Genomic DNA, 18,229 nt, shown 5'->3' on the forward strand with positions numbered 1-18,229 from the left:
GACGCTGATGTTGTAAGAACACTGCATAGCTTTGCCTTATTATCTCTTACATAGTAAATTCTGAGTGCACATTTTTTCTTTTAATATACAAATCATGTTTTAAAATATTTCATGGAAGTATATTAGAAATCAGCTTTTTTATTTCTTTACTGTTGAAAGTCTCCATATCGTACTTAATAATAACTCACGGGAGAGTGGTTCAACGGTGAAACACAAGGTAAAAGGAATCTGACCTGAAGACAGTATAGTTAAAGGTACACAACTCACTTTTGGGGAATAGAATTAAATCTATGAACATGTAGAGATAATTTTTAGATAGGAACCGAAAGTAGCTTTGTCAGATTTGTTTTGTTTTACTTTACAGTGGACCCTTGACTCATGAGCTCAATTTGTTCGCAAGTGTTGGTTGTAACTCAAGTTGTCAACTGAAGGCCCAGGCTCCTCTCCACAGCCTTCAAAGTCCCTCTCCGTACACAGGCTGATCTCAGTGTCTTTAGGAAGATGTTGGCCCAGGATTTCTCAATGCCCTCCCACAGGAAAAGATGTTGTAAGGCCCATTCCAGAGCTCCTTATGGGCCAAGCACAAGCAGCCAGCATTCAGGTCATATCTTGTGACTTTGGTTGTAAGTTACAGCTAAAATTCCACTCATGACCCAAGTTGTCTGTATGTCAGACTGGTAGTAATCTGAGAATCCACTGTGTCTTCTAGAGAAACAGTGACCTGGGAGGCTTCTCGGTTAGAGTCACAGGACCTCCAGCCCCAGGTCCTACCTCCGCCCATGTCTCCTTCCAGGGAGTTCCCCAGACCTGAATTTCTACCAGGGTGGCCGGGAACAAGGTAAGTGACTGAGACTTTAACTGGCCCTGGGCCCTGGATGTTTCCCTCTTTTCATGGAGGCCCTGGAGTGGCACCACCCAGTTCAGACCCACTTCCTGCCAGCATCCTGCCTTATCTAGGAGCTAGAGCTGTCCACTTCCTGCCATGCTGTAGAGAAGCAGTCATGTGGGCACCACCTACTTTGCCTCCCTAGGGCTCTCCAGGGTCCTCTGTACTCCTATTAGGAGTGGGGGTCTGCATGCACTTCTTGCAGGCTACATCACAGGCTGCCTGGGACCACAGTACCAGAGCCCTGAGGCCCTTCTGGGCCAAGGACAGACAACAAGCTGCTCATCGCAGGAGCCTCATCCTCCTGCTTCCAGGAGCTGGTGCCCAGTTGGGTCACAGCTCCATCACCCCTGGGTGGCCCTTTGAAGACTTAAGAGATTTTCAGTCCATTTCTAACTGACGAAGAAGAGCGGAAGGAGCTGTTTACTTGGAGCAGAGCCAGTGTCGCCAAAGTGGTGAAGTTAGGAGGTAGATAGGAGTTTGCTTTAAATATTAAAGGATGCAAGAGTATTGTTTGTGCCTATTTATGAGATCTTTAGCATGTCTAGTAGGTATGCAGTGGTGCCTTGGTTCACCAACACTTTGGTTTGGAAACAATTTTGTTTGCAAATAGAAGTGTTTGGCAAAATTTTGTTTTTGTTTGCAAACTCTGCATCCCATGAAAACACAACCATGACAGTCTTTATTTAGGGTTTTTTTTTTTTTTTAGTTTTTTTAGTTTTTATTTTTATTTTTTGGTACCAGGGATTGAACTTGGGTCCCTGCATTCTCAGGGCAGGCGGCAGAACCACTGAGCTAAATCCCCGGCCCCGTGACAGTCTTCTATCAGGAACACAGATGTGTCCATCTTCTCCAAAATCGCAAAACAAACTAAGTTGGTGAACCGAGGTATCATTGTGTCTGTATGGATATATACCTATGTCCATATATATACTGAATTCCTGTAGACATTGTCCAATTTACTCAGGTATTTACATCTATTCTGGATCTGAAACACTCAAACACTGATGTGTCCCTACATAATGTAACTAGCCACCAAGAGGCAATTACAGATCTTTTGAAAATAGCTGTCATCATTTCTAATACACATTTTAGGGATGAATATTCGATTCTTGCATTTGATCGCATTGTGGGAGCGTGGGATTTCTTAAACATATTTATTTATCACTGAAACCCAAGAATCTCACAGGAAGTTAGTGCTATTTTGATGCTGTAGGCTCCATACTGCAGACATCCCTTCCCTTCCCGCAGGGCACCAAGAGCCACCTCTGAGACAACTAGCGGCATGGCCAGTGCCGCTGTGGGTCGAGATGGGGCCACCCTTCCTCCCGTCGGGTCTGGTGCCCGAGAACCAAATGCCAGTGTGTCTTTCCTCGAATTTTAGAAATCCTGTGCTACCATGCAATCAAATATTTCCACAGAGCTGAAAAGTCCAGGAGACAGTCCGACAGATTCAAGCTTTCTCCGTTTGCGCAGTGAGGGCAGAGGTCAAGCAAAGCTCCTCGGTCTGTTCTGCCAGGAGACCTGGGGGCTTCCACAGCCAGCAGCGCCCTGTGTGGCTGTGAAGGGCATGCAAAGGAGGCCTCTTCTGGGTCAGGGCATCGGACACACCCCCAGGGCACACCTATGACCCCAATCTGTCCTGTCACACCGGTGAGGGCACACAGACCCCCTGACCACTGCTTGGACACCACCGGGCCATGGATGCCAGGGACAGATCCACCTAAACTGTCTGGTGAGTCCAGTGTGCCGGGTCCCCTTCCCTGAACCTCTGCCTATCCATGAGAAGCGAAGACCAAGTGTTCAGAAGCCATAACCAGGGTTGGAAAGTAACGAAGCAAATCCAGGCCAGGCACAATGCATGGCTATGAGGCAGCCAGGCAGGGGAGATCGTAGACTCAGGAAGCTCCAGGCCCAGGGCTCCATGTGGACTGAGGTGAGGACTGGAAATAGGGAGGGAAGTGCTCAGCCCAAAGCTTTCTGCTGCCTGGTGGGAGCCCTGGCCAGGGCCATGCTCTTGGGACAGCTAAGGCCTCAGGGAGGGCTCTGGTGGTGGGAGGACTAAAGGAACAGGCTAGGCATGCATGCAGCCCCTGACACTACAGGGTTTCCTTCTCCACTGTCCGTGCTCCTCTAACAGCAAAGCAGGAACTGGGCACAGAGCTGGCACGTCCAGTAAACCCGAGCCACTGAATGCGGGGCAGGGGAGGCACGCAGAAGAAAGGTGCCAGCGGCAGGCACCTCAGCAAGCACTGCGGTGGCTCTCCAAGCACTCTGCAACACTTCTGGGGGAAAAACTCTGGGAAGAGGAATTCTCATAGAGAAAAATCGCAATTGTAATTTGATCCTGTAATATCCATTGTTCCTAACTTACCATGCATACAAAGTAATTAACATGACTTCTACTGACTGAGTGTTTTTGATGGCATTATCTCCAAAGTAAAAAATTGATTTTCTTAGACCATCAGCCACTCTAATTCTTTTTTTGTTCAAAGTTCTAATAGTCTTCCACTGTGATTTCTCCTACTGGTAGGGATTTGAGGCGATAAACTTTCCTCCTAGGCCCCTGGATCGGCCCAGGGCATGCGGGTGCTGATTCTTTTCAGACTTCACTCACTCATCTGCCAAATAAAGAGACTGGCTCTGAAGGGCAATCACATACTTCCTTAAAATCAAAATTTTTAAATTCCTCTTGTCTTCATGTCCATATCACACAATTTTTAAATTATCAGATAGGCAGTGGATTGGACTGCTCTATGCACTTTAAGCTTTATAACTGATTAGGTACATTTAGTTACCCAAACCAAGAGCTATTTCTAACTTCATAACCGAAAATGTTGTAAGTATCAGTTATATTGCAAATTCATCTTTTAAACTAAACAACTTCTCCTTTATTTCCCTCACTCTTGGCTTTTTTATTTACATACCCAAATTGTCACATTGATTGACATTATTATGACAGCAATAGAGAGCTCTACTTCAAACTGTGAGCTGCAGGCCCGGCCTGGCTCCTCCCACCTGCCAGCTGCTATCTTGCGAGAGTAACCAAGCTCTCACGTTCATTTTTCAACCTGGGAGATTAGTGGTGATACAATAGAATCCAGCACTCCAGCAGTTATACCTTCTGTGCATGTTTATATAGCTATATGATTCTTTGTCCCTGTATATGTCATTCATACACAGCTATAGTTAAATCAAACACCCACTATACGTCCTCCACACGTGTCTATGAGCTTTTCACACTGAATACTATTCCATAATCCATATTTCCCATCCCAGATGCTCTTCAGTTCCTGAGCTGTTTTCTTTCAGATCCAGCCCTTCGATTATTAAAATATGAATACATCTACATTGATCCACTTCAAACTATTGCTTCTCCCGATGTGCCTACACATCGGGATACTCCTCCTGATGTGGAAAGTGTGCAGAATTAAACTCAACTATGGAGGTCAGCACCCAGCTCCAGGGCAGCGTGCCCTGGTGAAGGGGTCGTCCGGTGCCCGACACGCGGATGCTTACTGGTATAGGTGAGCTGGAAGCCGCGGTCTGTGTCAGAGCCGTTGGTGTTGAACTCCAGCCACAGGTGGTTGGAGGTGCTGTTGAGGATCAGGCCCATCAGCTCGTTCTTCGTGAAGGCTCCTAGCAGATGTGAGGAGCTGTCTTTTCCATCGTAAACCTAATGAAAATTCACAGCGTCAGTGCCACTAGTCCCTAAGTGAACTCTACTGGTGGCAATTTCAACAACAGGAAAAACCACCGATGCTCAAAGATGCAGCTTTCTGCAGCACACTGAACAGTCATGCAGTCATGCAAGCCCACGGGCTGACAGGGTGACACCGTCTATTTTCCTGAAGCTCTACCTCTGCCTGTAGCGCTACAGACCAGGGTCATGCCCAAATCATGTCCTCTTCACTCTCCGAGGGCCGAGGGCTCCTTCTGCGTTAGGGTTAGACGCATTTGTGTGCAGCTCTGTGCCTGCTTCCAGAGAGGCGGGAACTCCAATGGACATGGCAGGTGTGGGCCTGGTTCTGAGCAGACATGGGCTGGGCGTGTGAGGGGCTGGGCGTGCATTTCACCTGAGACAGGAAGGCACCGCAGGGCCGGATGGAGATGGGTCACACTGCTCAGGCCGGGACACCCTCCCCGAGGGCTTCTCTCTGCTGATGTCCCCAGGCCCCTCTGCCTAAGGACATGGACACCCTGCCGTGGAGGAGCCCTGTGCTGCCAGTCTCTTCTATCCCAGGGGAGGCAGCACACATAGTGGGAAAGCCACCTTGCAGATAAAGGCTTTTTAAATGAATTAAATGTATCACGGTATAATGAAGAACATCCCGTTTTCTTGCTAAGAAAACCTGAGTGATTAAAGCTCATCAAAGTCCTCCATGGCCTCTGCCCCCCTCAGCATGCTCGAGCTCCTCCTCAGCAGAGGACCTCACCACCCCAACTCCGTCCTCTCTGTGCGTGCCCTGTGCTCGCCTCAGACACACATGCACCTGCATCCACCCGCAGAAAACACACCCACGTTAATTTTGTGATTATTTCATTGCAATTAGCTAAGCACATTCTAGTGGAGCAGAAGAAAATACCCTCTAATTTCCTTCCCAAAAGGCTGTCGCTAGAGATCATTATTTTTTTTTTAATCACTGCTTGTTTGGAACTGTGGTTTCCTTCAACATGTTCAGGGTTCTGACAACCAGGGTAATAAAGGATTAAGTCAGGGGTAGTTGGTTCCCAGAGGAAATGCCAAGGCCCCCCTGAGGCCTGGGCCCCCATGCCAGGCCTTTTTCTGTAGGCCATAGAAAGCTGCGGAGATGGTGGAGATGGGAGCAGGGAACAAGAGATGAGGCCACAGCTCAGCCCTGGAACAGCTCCTCCCTCTCGCTCACCACAGGGTGGATGGGGCCCCCGCACCACTTCTGGGTCATCAGAAATGACCAGCGCCTTGGCTGAACGGTTCCCTCTCCAGAACAGCGAGTTCTTCCAGGTGTCTACACTGCCATGGACTCTGCAGAATGACCACCCACCCACCGAGAGGGAGCCCACTCGGGGACCCTCCAGCAACCACATGGGCTGGAGGTTTGCCCCGGCCACGGGGCAGAGCCGGGCAGCAAGGCAAGCGTGGACTTGGTTCCACCCCAGCTGACTCACCCCGGGCCACAGGACCTGCAGCGATCTTGGGGATCCCCTCATCTGTGCATTGCTAGAATCCAGGGGTCCCCTCTATTCTCAGAGCAGCCACCTGAGCCACCTGCTACATAGGAGTGAGAGGCGGTCAGACTGGAAAGCACTGGGGAATCCCAAGGCAGCCAGGCTGAGCACCTGAGGAGATCTCAGGAGCTCCCAGCAGGATGCCTGTCAGGCCACCCCTCTGAGGCCTTTCCAAGAACCTTTCCCTCCCTTTGGCATTCATGTCTGTGTGCACAGAGGGGAGGGGACCAATGCCTAAGTTTGTGTGGACAGCAGTGGACCCCAGGACATGTGCAGGGGCATGTGGACAGCCTCTGGCTCTCAAAATACAGCAACTTAACTAACGTCTTTAACACTGAGGTATCTGTCAGCTCCTTCAACCAGATCTACCCCAGTAAAGCTTGGCATTTACACAGTCCAGTTTCCCTGCAGCTAAATATGGCAGGGAAGAGAGTGTTTGTAACTTCTGTTATAATCAACAAGCCCAAGCTGCATGCAGGCAACGCTGAGCACCATTTCCTCCCTCCTTCATCCCAATACCGTTTGTAATAATAATATAATATTTAATTGCTCATCGCCCACCTGCACCAGAGCAAAAACGCTTACTGACTTCTAAATTTGAGGTTATCAAAGAATTTAGAAAATTCCTACTTACGCCTAACTTCACAAATTCTTTTTTTTTTTTTGTAAGTTAGTAAGAATGTGCTGGCTTCCTGGCTGAAAAACATTTCTTAATTACGGTCCTTCAAGCTGTCAGCATGAACTTCCCAAAAGGCTATGAAAATGAAAGCACACGCAGAATAGAACCACTCTCGTGCACTCCGCATGGAGGAAGTCAGTGCTGGGCTCGGAGTGGGAGAGGCGCTTTGACCCCGCCTGCCTGACCTGCAGGAGGCGGAGTTCCGCCGGGCTGTGCCAGCCCACACGCAGGAGCGCAGGCGGGGACTCACTGGGGCTCCCTGCCAGGTGGCTCTGCACGTCCTCCGAGGGCAAAGTGCCTCTGCAAAGCTGGGAGGCAGTGGACTCCGGGCTTCACACAGGGAGGGGAGGCATGGACACGCCCCCGACACAGCTGGGCTTCCGGCCGGATCAAGCTGTGCTCCTTCCCTCCAGAGTTGGCCCCGCTGGACCACAGGACCTGTGCCCTTGGGAGCCGCGTGGAGCCTGAGCTGCTCACAGCCTTCTCTCTCGGGGTCCTGCGGCTGCATCTACCACTGCCACTTTCCTGCGCCTGGGCCCTGCAAAGTCCCCAGTTCTTTGGAACAGTTGCAGGAGATGTGGGGCCTCTGTGAGAAGCCTCAGGATTCAGGGCATTTCTGGCTGTAGCAGGGGTCTCATAAGCCAAGGAAAGGCTGGTGTCCCGCAGTCCTGTGAGACCCAGGCTTGCCCGGCCCTGGCACCTCCCAGGGGCGCTGCTTGCTGTTCTAGTGGCAGTGGCTGGCTTACTTCTGGAGCCTCACCAGAATCCTTCCGGCTCTAACTGCTCAAAGTGGAGAATAAACTAGAGAATAGTGACAACTGCTAGAGAAAGTGTTGGTCTGGGGGGTCCCATGTACTTTAATAATTGCTTTTATATGCTGCATACAATGTTAGATACATCAGGATGTTACACCGTGTAACCGCAAAACAGCCCAAAGGCTCTGTCACATCGTGGGTCCCTACACATAGAGAAGCTAAATGCCAGGCTTGCTGAGTAGTTTGCCTGGGAGAGAATGTTTGTGGGTATTAGGTCTAGGATTACAGACATGGATATTTCAAAGTTCAAATGGACTCTGATAAGTAAGGCCTCATTTATTACACCATCTCAAATCAATTGCACAATAAATAAGAATACATAATATAGAAATAAAGCGGTATCGACACATACCTAGGTGGACAGGTAAACCGGTATATGAATGGGTGGATGAGGGGAGAGATGACAGAGGGATAACAGAGAGATGATGTGTGATGACTGACAGGTGGCTGGCAGACAAGTGGGTGACGGATGGGTGCCAGGTTCCTGCAGAGGAAAAGACAGAATCGCAGCAGAAGAGGCTCTTTTACCTTTAGCGTATCTCCTTCAAACAGCTGGAAACTCCGAGCTCGGAGGTGGATTCCCTTGCCAGCTTCCGTTTCTATTTTATAGATACACTCGTGGTTATTGTCGTAATTGGATGGGAAATTTGGAGACAGTAGTGTTCCTTCATTGCCTTTGACACTTGCTCCACATTCAGCTAAAATTAATAGGACATTAGAAAAAGAGGGTTCAAAAGTGGAATTGTTGATTTTCACAGACTACCCACTTCAACATCATGATCACCCTCTTTCTGCCAGGGTAGGGCTCTCCTTGATGCAGGTTTTAAAACATAGATCAGTGACATTTTTACTGTCCTAGCAGTGGACAGCAAAGCTGCCAGTCACCCCATTTCCAAGGGCCTCAATATTTTACTGGAGGGGCTCTTCCTCCAGGCCGCGGTGTGCTATCTACCGTGCGAGGCCTTCCAGGAGGGAGCACGCTGCTCTGAGCACCCCGCACTGCTGTGTCCCTGTGGGTGACGTCCTCTGCACACCTCACTTCTGCCTCAGGAGAACCCTGCCAGCGCCAGGCACAGCTCTTCTGGGGCCCCTGCATCTCCCTGTACGTACACTGGGTTCCCACCAGGAGGTGTGGGGTTCTTGTCCACTGATGGTGACACTGAGGTGTCTTCCCCACCTCGAAGCAGGAACTGTATTTAACTGGCTGGGAGAGCACTAGGTGGCTGCCACTCTATCCTTCGCTCCTTCCCCGACAAAGGGAGCGGGTAACTGGCCTCTTGCCCCAAGTTTGCACAAAACAAAACCCAAAAGGGTTTTGTCGAGGTAAAAGTGACAATAAGTATAGCTGTTTTCTGTGAGCCCCAAGAAGGTCACTGCTCTCTCAGGGCCGGTTCTCTCATCTGTGGAACGCATGACTGCTCAGGGGTGCCTCACATTCCACACAGGGAGCGCCAGGAAACAACAAAGCTGCTCCACACAGCGACCACGGGAAGGGCATCCGCTGGTCTACAGGCCAAGCTCCGGGCTATGCACAGTGATTTCCAAAAGTCCAGAAGAATGAGTACTAATGTAGAGAATCAAAATCAGCTTGGGGTCTGCACCGGAAAGTGCCACCTCGGTGAAGAACGGACAGGAGGCGCTCACCGGGTGCAAGTGAGAGGAGGCACCTGGGGACTCCGGCTGGCACCTTCTGTGCGCCTGCCTGGACCAGGCGTCCACGCTCTGTAATTCACGCCCCTCCTCTGCTGGCTGTGAGCACAGGCAGCGCCCAGCAAGATCCCCACCCCTGCAGCGGAAACAGCAGGGACCCCAGAGACCCAGGTGGTTCCTGCACCCACGTCCGCGCACGGAGCTGTTGGGGGAGTCAGGCGGGACCAGCCTGGGGCCCTGGGGTCACCAGGTTCAGGGGCAGTGCGGAGAGAAGCAGTGAGGGAGAAGCACAGGGAAATGGAGACCACACAAAATCGCAGTGAAATCTTATACTTCTTAGACATGTATGGTAGCATCCATTACTATTCCCATGTGCTTATAGATCACAATGTTCTGTGAAGCTCATCTTCTACAAAGGTGGGAGAGCAAGGCAACTTTTGGGGTTGACAGTCAGGCTCATCTCCTGGCCTGGGAGCCCTGAGTCCGCTGTGAGCAGGAGTCTCGCACTGAAGAGAAAGGGCTTCGCGCCTCCGATGCTGGGGACATTCACAGGTCACAGCTCTGGGGAGACAGCCACCCACGGGCACGGGGCACACCCGATGTATTTCCGCTTTTATCCTTACTGAAGAAACACAAAACCCAAAGCGAACAAAGAGAAAATCAGAATGTAAAAGGATAGGTCGCCTGGGCCCCTCCCCAGAGTGAGTCACAGGATGCTCCAATTACTGCAGGTGTTGAACTTGGCAGGAATAAAAGAAAATCACTGCACTCTGATGACTGGAATATGGAACTCAATCACAGATATTGGGGATAATTATTTAAGCCTGGGTTTGGCAATGATCAACTAAGGAAACAATTCAAAGTCAACGTTAGGTCCTTCAGGCTATGGCGTTTATGGGTTTTAGAAATACAAGCAATCAAACAACGTGACATACAGTGACAGTGGCAAAGGAAGAAACACTTTCGGCTGGGGACCCTCTTTCCTGGCTGTGACCCCCATTCGTGCTTGCCCTTCGGGACTGTATCCCCTTGTTGTATGGCCCTACTTTGCATTCCACACCGCCAGGTCTTCTGTTTGGTGCTGGTTTTCAGATTTTCCCCCTAAAACTGGCTATCCAGAGTCACTTTTAGTTTGGTTGTTTTTTTGCAGTACTGGGGACTGAATTCTGGGTCATCTCACTGAGTTACATTTCCAACCCTTTTCAATATTATTTTTTTATTTTGAGACAGGCACAAGGTCTCTCTAAGTTGCCCAGGCTGGGTCGAAGTTGTGATTCTCCTGCCTCAGACTCCCAGTGTGCTGGGATTATATGGCCTGCTCACCCAGATGCACCTTGAGAAGGCTGATCTGTAAACTTTAATTTCTTTACATTCATTAAATTAATAATGCAGCAGTCTTGACGGGCAGCTAAATAACCCTCAGTCCCGGACAAGGAAACTGAGGTATGGAATAATTCACAAGCCAGGGCTCCTGCTCAAGGTCACATGAGAAATACAGATGACTTCCCTGATAAGAATGCAAGGGTTCAGGAGCAGAATAATGCTTTTTGTGTCCTAAAAATACTGAACAATTTATAATTAATAATGCACAGTGATGGTCACAATTAACAATAATGAAATGGACAGCAGGTTCTGTGTGCTAGAAGAGAGTGTGTTTTTAAGGACTTGACTGAAAAAGTCACCAGATAACCGCAGCTCATGTTTGCTGTCACCTTAGCACTCTGGACATTAACCAGGAACAAGTTAACCAGGAGACTCCACATGGGGAGACTAGGAAAAAGGACCTAGTGTTTGTGCTGTGCGTGTCCATCGGAGACTTTCGGGCAGATGGTCACACAGTGATGCACACATGACCTTAGGCCATGCCTCTGACACCTTGCCTGCTTCCACAGGGTCCCATGAGATCATCCAGGTGACACTGTCACATGGAACACGTGTGGCCTGAGTGCCCTTGCGTGTGGTTTCCTGATTCCATGGCAAGGTCAACACTGGGGCCAGGTGTCCCAAGCCCTCTGCGGCTCAGTGTTCCCTTTGGCATCGTGGCAGGGAGGGTCAGCACCTCTAAGCTCACCAAGAACTCTGTCGGAGGTGGGGGAGAGAGCACATGGCCAGCATCTCAGGTCTAGGACAAACGGGGTGCCCTGCGGGGTGACAGGGCAGCCGGGTAAAGCACCTTGGGAGAAGCCATGGGGCCTGGGCAAGGTGCCGACTGGGTGGCCTTGGGTTTTCAGAGCCAGGACAGGACCTTACTAAGACAGCCTGTCCTGAAAGCAGGGTGTCTGCAAGGAGGAAATGCTTAAAGGGAAAGCCTGGACCCTAAGGACTCTAGGGAGAAACAGAGGGTGCAGATGTCCCAGGCAGGACTGGGGGCAGGTTCCCAACTGCGAGGTAGAGGAGCAGCCCTGAAGGTCCACAAAAACCGTGTGGCACGAAGCAGCCACCCTTGGAGAAGCTGGGTGTGCAGTTCGTCTTCCTGTCCATCTAGGTATCCCATAGTACTTATTCTTAATTCTGTATTAGTAAATCAACGTAGCGTGGCGATCCATGAGGTAGAAGGCCACACTGGGCCGTCTCACAGGGCAGGAAGGCAGCACAGCAAGGTGGGCTAAGCTGCCCAGAGCACAGGTGGCAGAGCAGAGCCCATGGGACTCTGCGCCATCTGGGGTGGGACGCACCATCGCTGCACGTGACCCACAGGGCTGGCAGGGGACACTTCCCACAGCTCCGGTTCCTGTTTCACAAAATCTTCCCGTCAGCTTGCGAAACCTGTTTTATGAATTAATTTGTTTTCAGATTAAGTTTACTAGGGTGCTAAACTGCATGCAACACAATATTCAAAGGAAGGAATCACAATGTGTCAAAGAGCCAGAGAAAAATACAGAAAGCCTTGAGACACTGTCCTAGAGGGAGTAATTAGAGAAAATAATCCTCTACCGTTAAAGGGCAGTTGCTCAGAAAATTACAAAATCGAAGCGATCAAAATGTCAGAAATTCTTTGAACTTGATTCTAGGGACCCATTGTAAGTTTTCATTACCAAAGCAATTAAATGTTTCACTTTTTAAGTTCTTTCAATAATTCATCATAAATTACTTTAAGGTGAATGAATATAATTTTTCTTAATATGAATTATTTGCTCGTGTAAAAAGAATTACTGTAATTAAAATGGAATAGTTATTGAGCGTTTTGCAAGGGAGATAGACTGATTAAATTAAATCACCAAGTCAGAAAGGCGTCAATGGACTTTTTCCATTAGTGCTGTCCGGGCCACCTGGGACACATTCACTGCCCTGGTCCACCTGCGCTAAGCAGACATCCCCCATGGGTGCAGGTGTCAGAGACCTCGGGCCTGGGGAGCCTGGCTTTCCCTCCACCGAGTCAGTGTGAGTTGGCAGACAGTCGCTACTGGGAAAAGGCTTTTTTCTTTGCACTACTAGGGTTTAGATCCAGAGCCTGGTGCCTCCTAGCCAAGTGCTCCACCCGCGGAGCTCCATCCCCAGCCAAAGAAAAGTTATTTTAGTGGTGATATCAATTTATTTATAATTTTATTTTTAAAGAATAGGTTAAGAAACATAACCCTGCAATCTGCCTGTTGAATATGCAGACAGGATTCAAATTCTGCTGCAGAAACCCATCCTGCTCTGCCATCCCAGGACTGAGCAAAACTACATTTCAGACCGTTTCTCCACATAATGCCTGGCAGAAACAGCATCGGCTGTAATGATTACCATGTCCTGGGGCCTCTGAGAATGCTGTATACTTGATAACAATCAATTTAGTTTATTTGCAAAGGGGTGTGCTTTGAAACCAAACAGCCAGGCTAAGAAACAGGGTTGGAAGGAAGTTGATCTTCCTCCCTTAAACCCAAGCTTACTGTGGGGAATGAAACAAATATAAACAAATATTATTTAAACTGTGTTCATCTATATTCACTTATAAAAGATATCTAAGATTACATAAAGTAAATATTATGTGTAACCCATTTATTACATCGGATGTATTTTGTGCTTAATTTAATGTGATTATTGGATTATCTCTTAAGAATCAACAAAAAGTATATTAAAGAAATACATAGAACCTATATATTAACATAGGAAAACAATGTTTAAATAGAATTTATCAAATTATTTAAGCTAAATTTAATTTAGCATTAAAAGAAACTTAGCCGAAATGAAAATGCAGGCAGAGTATTTGTCTTCAGCACCTCTCTGAAACATCTGTATCCCACTGAACAACTGTAGGTCACCCTGCTGACTTTTTCCGTTCCATTAAAGAACTCGTATTTGTCCATAAGTCCTCATTCAGCAGGACGATGACATTTTCACGCATTTTCTTAAGGAATCCGCTCAGCGGGCCCTTCTCTATACTTTTTGAGTGTGGGAAATGCAGCCCTGGCATTCTTTGTCTGAAAGTTTTGTGCTCACTGACTCTGAGGTGATGATGCAGGCCCACGTGGACACTGCTCACCCCGCTGGCATGGGCCGCAGGCAGCTCTCAGGGCAGCGCCGTCTGCACACCTGCCTGGGCCGCATGTAACCCTGGCCTTCGGGCGCGGGTCACGGGCTATGTCACCTCAGGGGAGGGGCTCCCGGGCACACTTGTCTCTGCCCTGTCTGCAGCTGGCTCTGCTCCTCCTGCTCCTCCTGCTGAGAGCCAGAGGACAGGACAAGGAGCCCAGGGCCGAGGAGGATGCCTGAGTCACAGAGCCACTGTTCGGGGGCCAGGGGGTCAAGTGCACAGGGCTTCCCTCAGAGCTTCCTTCTATAGCCTCTGCTGGCCCATCCTGGGCCTGAGCAGCCGCACAGAGGGAAGGCAGGTGTCCACAAGGCTGGGCTGATGTTTGACCCAGTGGGAACCGGCATGGACCAGGGTGGGTAGAGGTGACACCCTGATGTCACCTGGGCTGGCTGGAGCCCCTATAATTAAGGGCGTCACAGCTAGACTGCCGCCACACTCCTGGAAGCCCAGCACTCTAGGAGGCTGAGGCAGGAGGATGACAAGTTGGAGTCCACCCTGGGCAACATGTGATTCTGTGAGAAACTGTCTCAAAGGTTTAAAATTGGGGGGTGGGGAGGACTGGGATTGTAGGGGTTGCGTCTCAGTATGAAGACCCCCATTCAATCCCCAATAAACAGCAGCACGTGTTAAAGGCTCAGCCGAGGAAGGAGGAGAGGCCCAAGTGCCATCTCAAGGCTGTACCCTGCTTAGACCTGGACCCCAGCTGCCCTGACCCTGACCCTGACCAGGGTCTCTGAGACCCCAGGCCAAGCCCTTTGGCACTGGGCCTTGGTGCGCTTGTCCTTAAGGCAGGGAGGACAGCAGCCAGACCGGCTCCGTGCACAGCGCTGTCCTGGGTGGGAGGACCAGGCTGCCAAGTGCTCACTCATCACCTGGCCACCCTGGGCCCTCAGGGGTGACAGTGACTGGTCCCACCTCATTACCGCACATCTCCCACTCGCGTGCAAATCCTGAGTGGCAGGATAAAGAGCCCGAGCCTTGTGGATCTGGGCAGGGCAGACACAGCAAAGGAGCAGTGTGACCCTGCTCATTAGCGCCAGACTTCTCGCAGCACGCTGGTTTCCCGGTGGTGGGAGATGTTCCCGGTCACTGTTAGGGTTTCCGTCTTGGGCAGCAGCAGCTCCCTGCACCTCTGGGAGTCCTTGCATCATGCACAGAACATTGTATCTGACATTTTTTCCCCAAAACTGTTTGCAAAACTTGTATCTGGTGGGCCGGGGATTTAGCTCAGTGGCACCAGTACCGAAAAAAAACCCAACAAAAAACAAAACTTGTATCTGGTTCTCAAATACACAGTTTAACAAGGAGAAGTGAGAATACCTGCTGCCAGGGACAGCTGGGTGGCAGAAATGTGCACATGTCTGGCCAGAAATAAGGACGAGGGCCCGGCGGTCCCAGTGTCCTTCTGTCCGCGGTGAAGTCCTGACTATGACCGCACTGTGTCTGAGTCCCTGGTGCTCCTGGGGCCCAGACAATCGCAGAGACTCGGGTGTGGACAGCCGGCCGCGCTGAGCCTGTGATGCCTCCCAAGGGAAGGGAGCCGCACCATCGGGGCTTCCTGCTGCCCCTCTCCTGGGCTGCGGACACCGGGCAGGGAGGCACAGCGGGGGAGGAACCACGGTCCATTTCTAATCCACCCCCTTGCTTCGTGCAGCACCAGGTGGTTTTCCCGTAAGCTCAGGAACCCACACTAAGCAGTAAGTCAGAGACAGGGCAGCCAGGTCTCAGGAGCCCTGCGCCGGCCACACTGCCCCCAGGAGGGTCCCCCTTCCCCACCTCTCGGAGCAGCAGACACCAGCCCAGAACAAGCACCCCGGAGTCCAGCCCCTGGCTGCAGCCAGGGCCCAGCACCCTCCTGGAGGCCCCTGCACCACAGACACCATGCTGCCCCTCCTCTCGGGGCTGCCGGCTAGGTTCTGGGGAGAACTTACCGGGAAACCCGTGTCCAGACTGGCTGCGGTGCTGCCCTCCCAGTGACAGGGGAGACGGTGGCCCTCCTCTGCTGTCCTTGCCACCATACCAGCAGGGACTCGCTGCCTGTGCTCTCCGTTTTCCTATGGACCGGGGCTTCACACTGAGCTACAACCCCAGGCCTTTTTATCTATTTTGAGACAGGGTCTCTCTAAGTCAGCAGCCTGAGCTTCCACCTGTGATCTTCCCGCATCAGCCTCCCAGAGTGCCAGGTTACTGGTGTGTGTCACATGCCCAGCTCAGCGACGGCTCGTGCTCCAGGTAGTCACCAGGGCACTGCTGTGCCCGCAGCATGGCCTCAGCTTGTTTATTCCCAGATGGCTAAGGACACTCATTTTTCCCCTTCGTAATCAGGCTTGGCCTCTTCTCAGATCTGCTCCCTCCGACGCAGGCCTGGCCCCTCCTGCCCCCCTGCACCCTGGATGAATGAAATGAAGCGTGTGGCCACCTACCCACACACCTTGGCAGAGGTGCGCTCCACACACGGCGGCCCCCACCCAGGCACGTCAGCTCGGCCGCACCTTCGAGGCGGTAGCCGGGGAAGCAGGAGAAGATCAAGGTGTCACCCACGCCGAAGTGGAAGCCGATCCTGCGGCTGAAGGCAGGGACGCCCGGGTCGTCACAGGGCTCCAGGTCGTACTCTGGGACAGAGAGATGCAGTGAGCAGGGCCAGGAAACACTCAGCGGTCAAGGCCGGGACTGAAAAAGAGCTGCTCTGGAAAGGAAAACCCACCCGCACGTCTTCTGACACTGCTAAAGCTGTTAGACGGCTTGTTGGCCTTTGTATTTTACAACAAATGGCAGCAATCTCAGTATATTTAAAACACAAGCGTACGTGTGCGGTATAGCAGAACAAGACGACTCACTTCAGAACTTTCCCCCTAGGAGCTTGAAATTATTCTGCTAGGGTTTAGTTGCCACAGCCGGTTCTTGGACAGCTTTAAAGGTGCTTTTTCATAGCCAAGGTGGGAGTGTGAGATAAAAACCGCATCACGTGTCGGTGAAAGCTTATCGCAGCCGAGCTCTACTCTGAAATACACCTCCGCGTAGAGCAACAGCTATGCTCCGTCTATAAACCTCGTCGTGCTCACTCACAGGCACAGAAGATACTCTGGTAGCGGCCTGACATTTCTGTGTGCAAAGCGCAGTGCCCACAGCCACCGCCTGTGCTGCCTCATTCCCAGCAGCCCTCTCTTGCGGCTTCCTTGGTCCCAGCCCATCCCGAAGCCCACGGTTTCCTCCCAGGGGACTCGGGAAGAGGGTGGGCAGCTCATCTGCTCTGTAACACCCAGGGTGTCCCGTGGGCTTGGCCTGGAAATGCCATCGGAACAGGGATGTGGGGAGCTGGGGGGCTGCAAAGGCCAACTGGGTGATGAGCCTGTTACAAAGCATCGGAACGCAGACCCCTGGTTCAGGTGGTGGTGTGGAAAATGTCAAGGCTAGGCCACTCTCTGAGGACACTTCCTCTCCTTTGTGAATTCCAGCGTCATCTTTCGAGGTGTCCAAAATCTAAATTTCAGATTCAGTGTTTGCAATGAACATGCGAAGTTCAAAATTTTTTTCTTAATAACTTTTGGATCTGCTCTTTCTGTTTTACTTCTATTCTATCGGATCCTTCATTCACATCTCACAGGTGGACCTTTGTGGGAGCTTCACCGTGCAGGCCTCTACCCCATTATCCCTCCCTCTCACCTAGCCTACAGGTTGACCTCCCAGGAACTGCTCCCTATACTGACCTGGTCTTGCTCCTCTTTGGGGCAAAGCATTTCCAGGTATCTACGGTATCCAAGCATCCAGAGCCATACCACCCTGAATGGGCCTGATTTCAGATATCTAATGTATCCAAGCTGAGCATTCTTGGAATATTTTATACATTTTACCTTATTTTAATATGACCCAAGAAGAAAAGACATAAGTCATTTAATTGAAATCAGCACTTACTGAAAACCTACCATCCACAGAACAAAGACAGAATTTCCAGGAAATACTAAAACAAAAGCATCATAATGCAGCAAACTTGACCTCATACCTACCCAGTAGGCTTCTCCTTCTAAGGATATATTGTGTACTGTCTATTAAAATCAAATACTTTCTGTGATTTCTTTTAAAACGATTGAACTGCAATAAAAGAAAATAATATGTTCTTTTATGCTTTTCTCACTGCATTATACAAGGACAGTGCTGCAGCCTTCCAGTTCTTGGTTTTGCAGATGTCCTCCTTTCAGAGTTAAATGACAGCCTCGGGAAGCCCCTAACAGAGAGGAGGCCGGAGGGGGTGCCATGGGTGGGAGGTGTGTGTCACACACCCACCTGCACGGTTACCCAGGTCCTCACTCTGGCTGTCACTCGGTCACTGATTTAGGGTGCACATTCCCATTAACCCATCAGATATGAGGGCTATGCATCATACCCAGGGCTCCACCCTCCTTCCAACTGAAACAGTTGGTCTCTAGCCTTTCTCTTCTCTCTTCCCCAGTTTATCACTTGGCTTATTCTCACCAGCA

General features: G+C 50.5%; 1 protein-coding gene across 5 annotated transcripts in view; it reads right to left on the reverse strand.

Annotated features, from left to right (window-relative positions):
• The window catches only part of Csmd1 (CUB and Sushi multiple domains 1), a 1,515,607-nt gene that overhangs the window by 251,731 nt on the left and 1,245,647 nt on the right, over positions 1 to 18,229 (reverse strand). For all 5 annotated transcript variants that reach the window (XM_087210084.1, XM_021248185.2, XM_021248184.2 and 2 more), the window contains 3 exons: positions 16,178 to 16,366; positions 8,117 to 8,286; positions 4,406 to 4,562 (listed from right to left, as the gene is read on the reverse strand). In XM_087210084.1, coding sequence (XP_087066210.1) covers positions 4,406 to 4,562; positions 8,117 to 8,286; positions 16,178 to 16,366 — 516 coding nt within the window. The remainder of the gene's footprint in view (positions 1 to 4,405; positions 4,563 to 8,116; positions 8,287 to 16,177; positions 16,367 to 18,229) is intronic.

The sequence above is a fragment of the Heterocephalus glaber genome, unplaced genomic scaffold (assembly GCF_053883595.1).
Source record: "Heterocephalus glaber isolate CG9 unplaced genomic scaffold, H.glaber_assembly_v1.0 deba00001104, whole genome shotgun sequence".
Lineage (NCBI taxonomy): Eukaryota > Metazoa > Chordata > Mammalia > Rodentia > Bathyergidae > Heterocephalus > Heterocephalus glaber.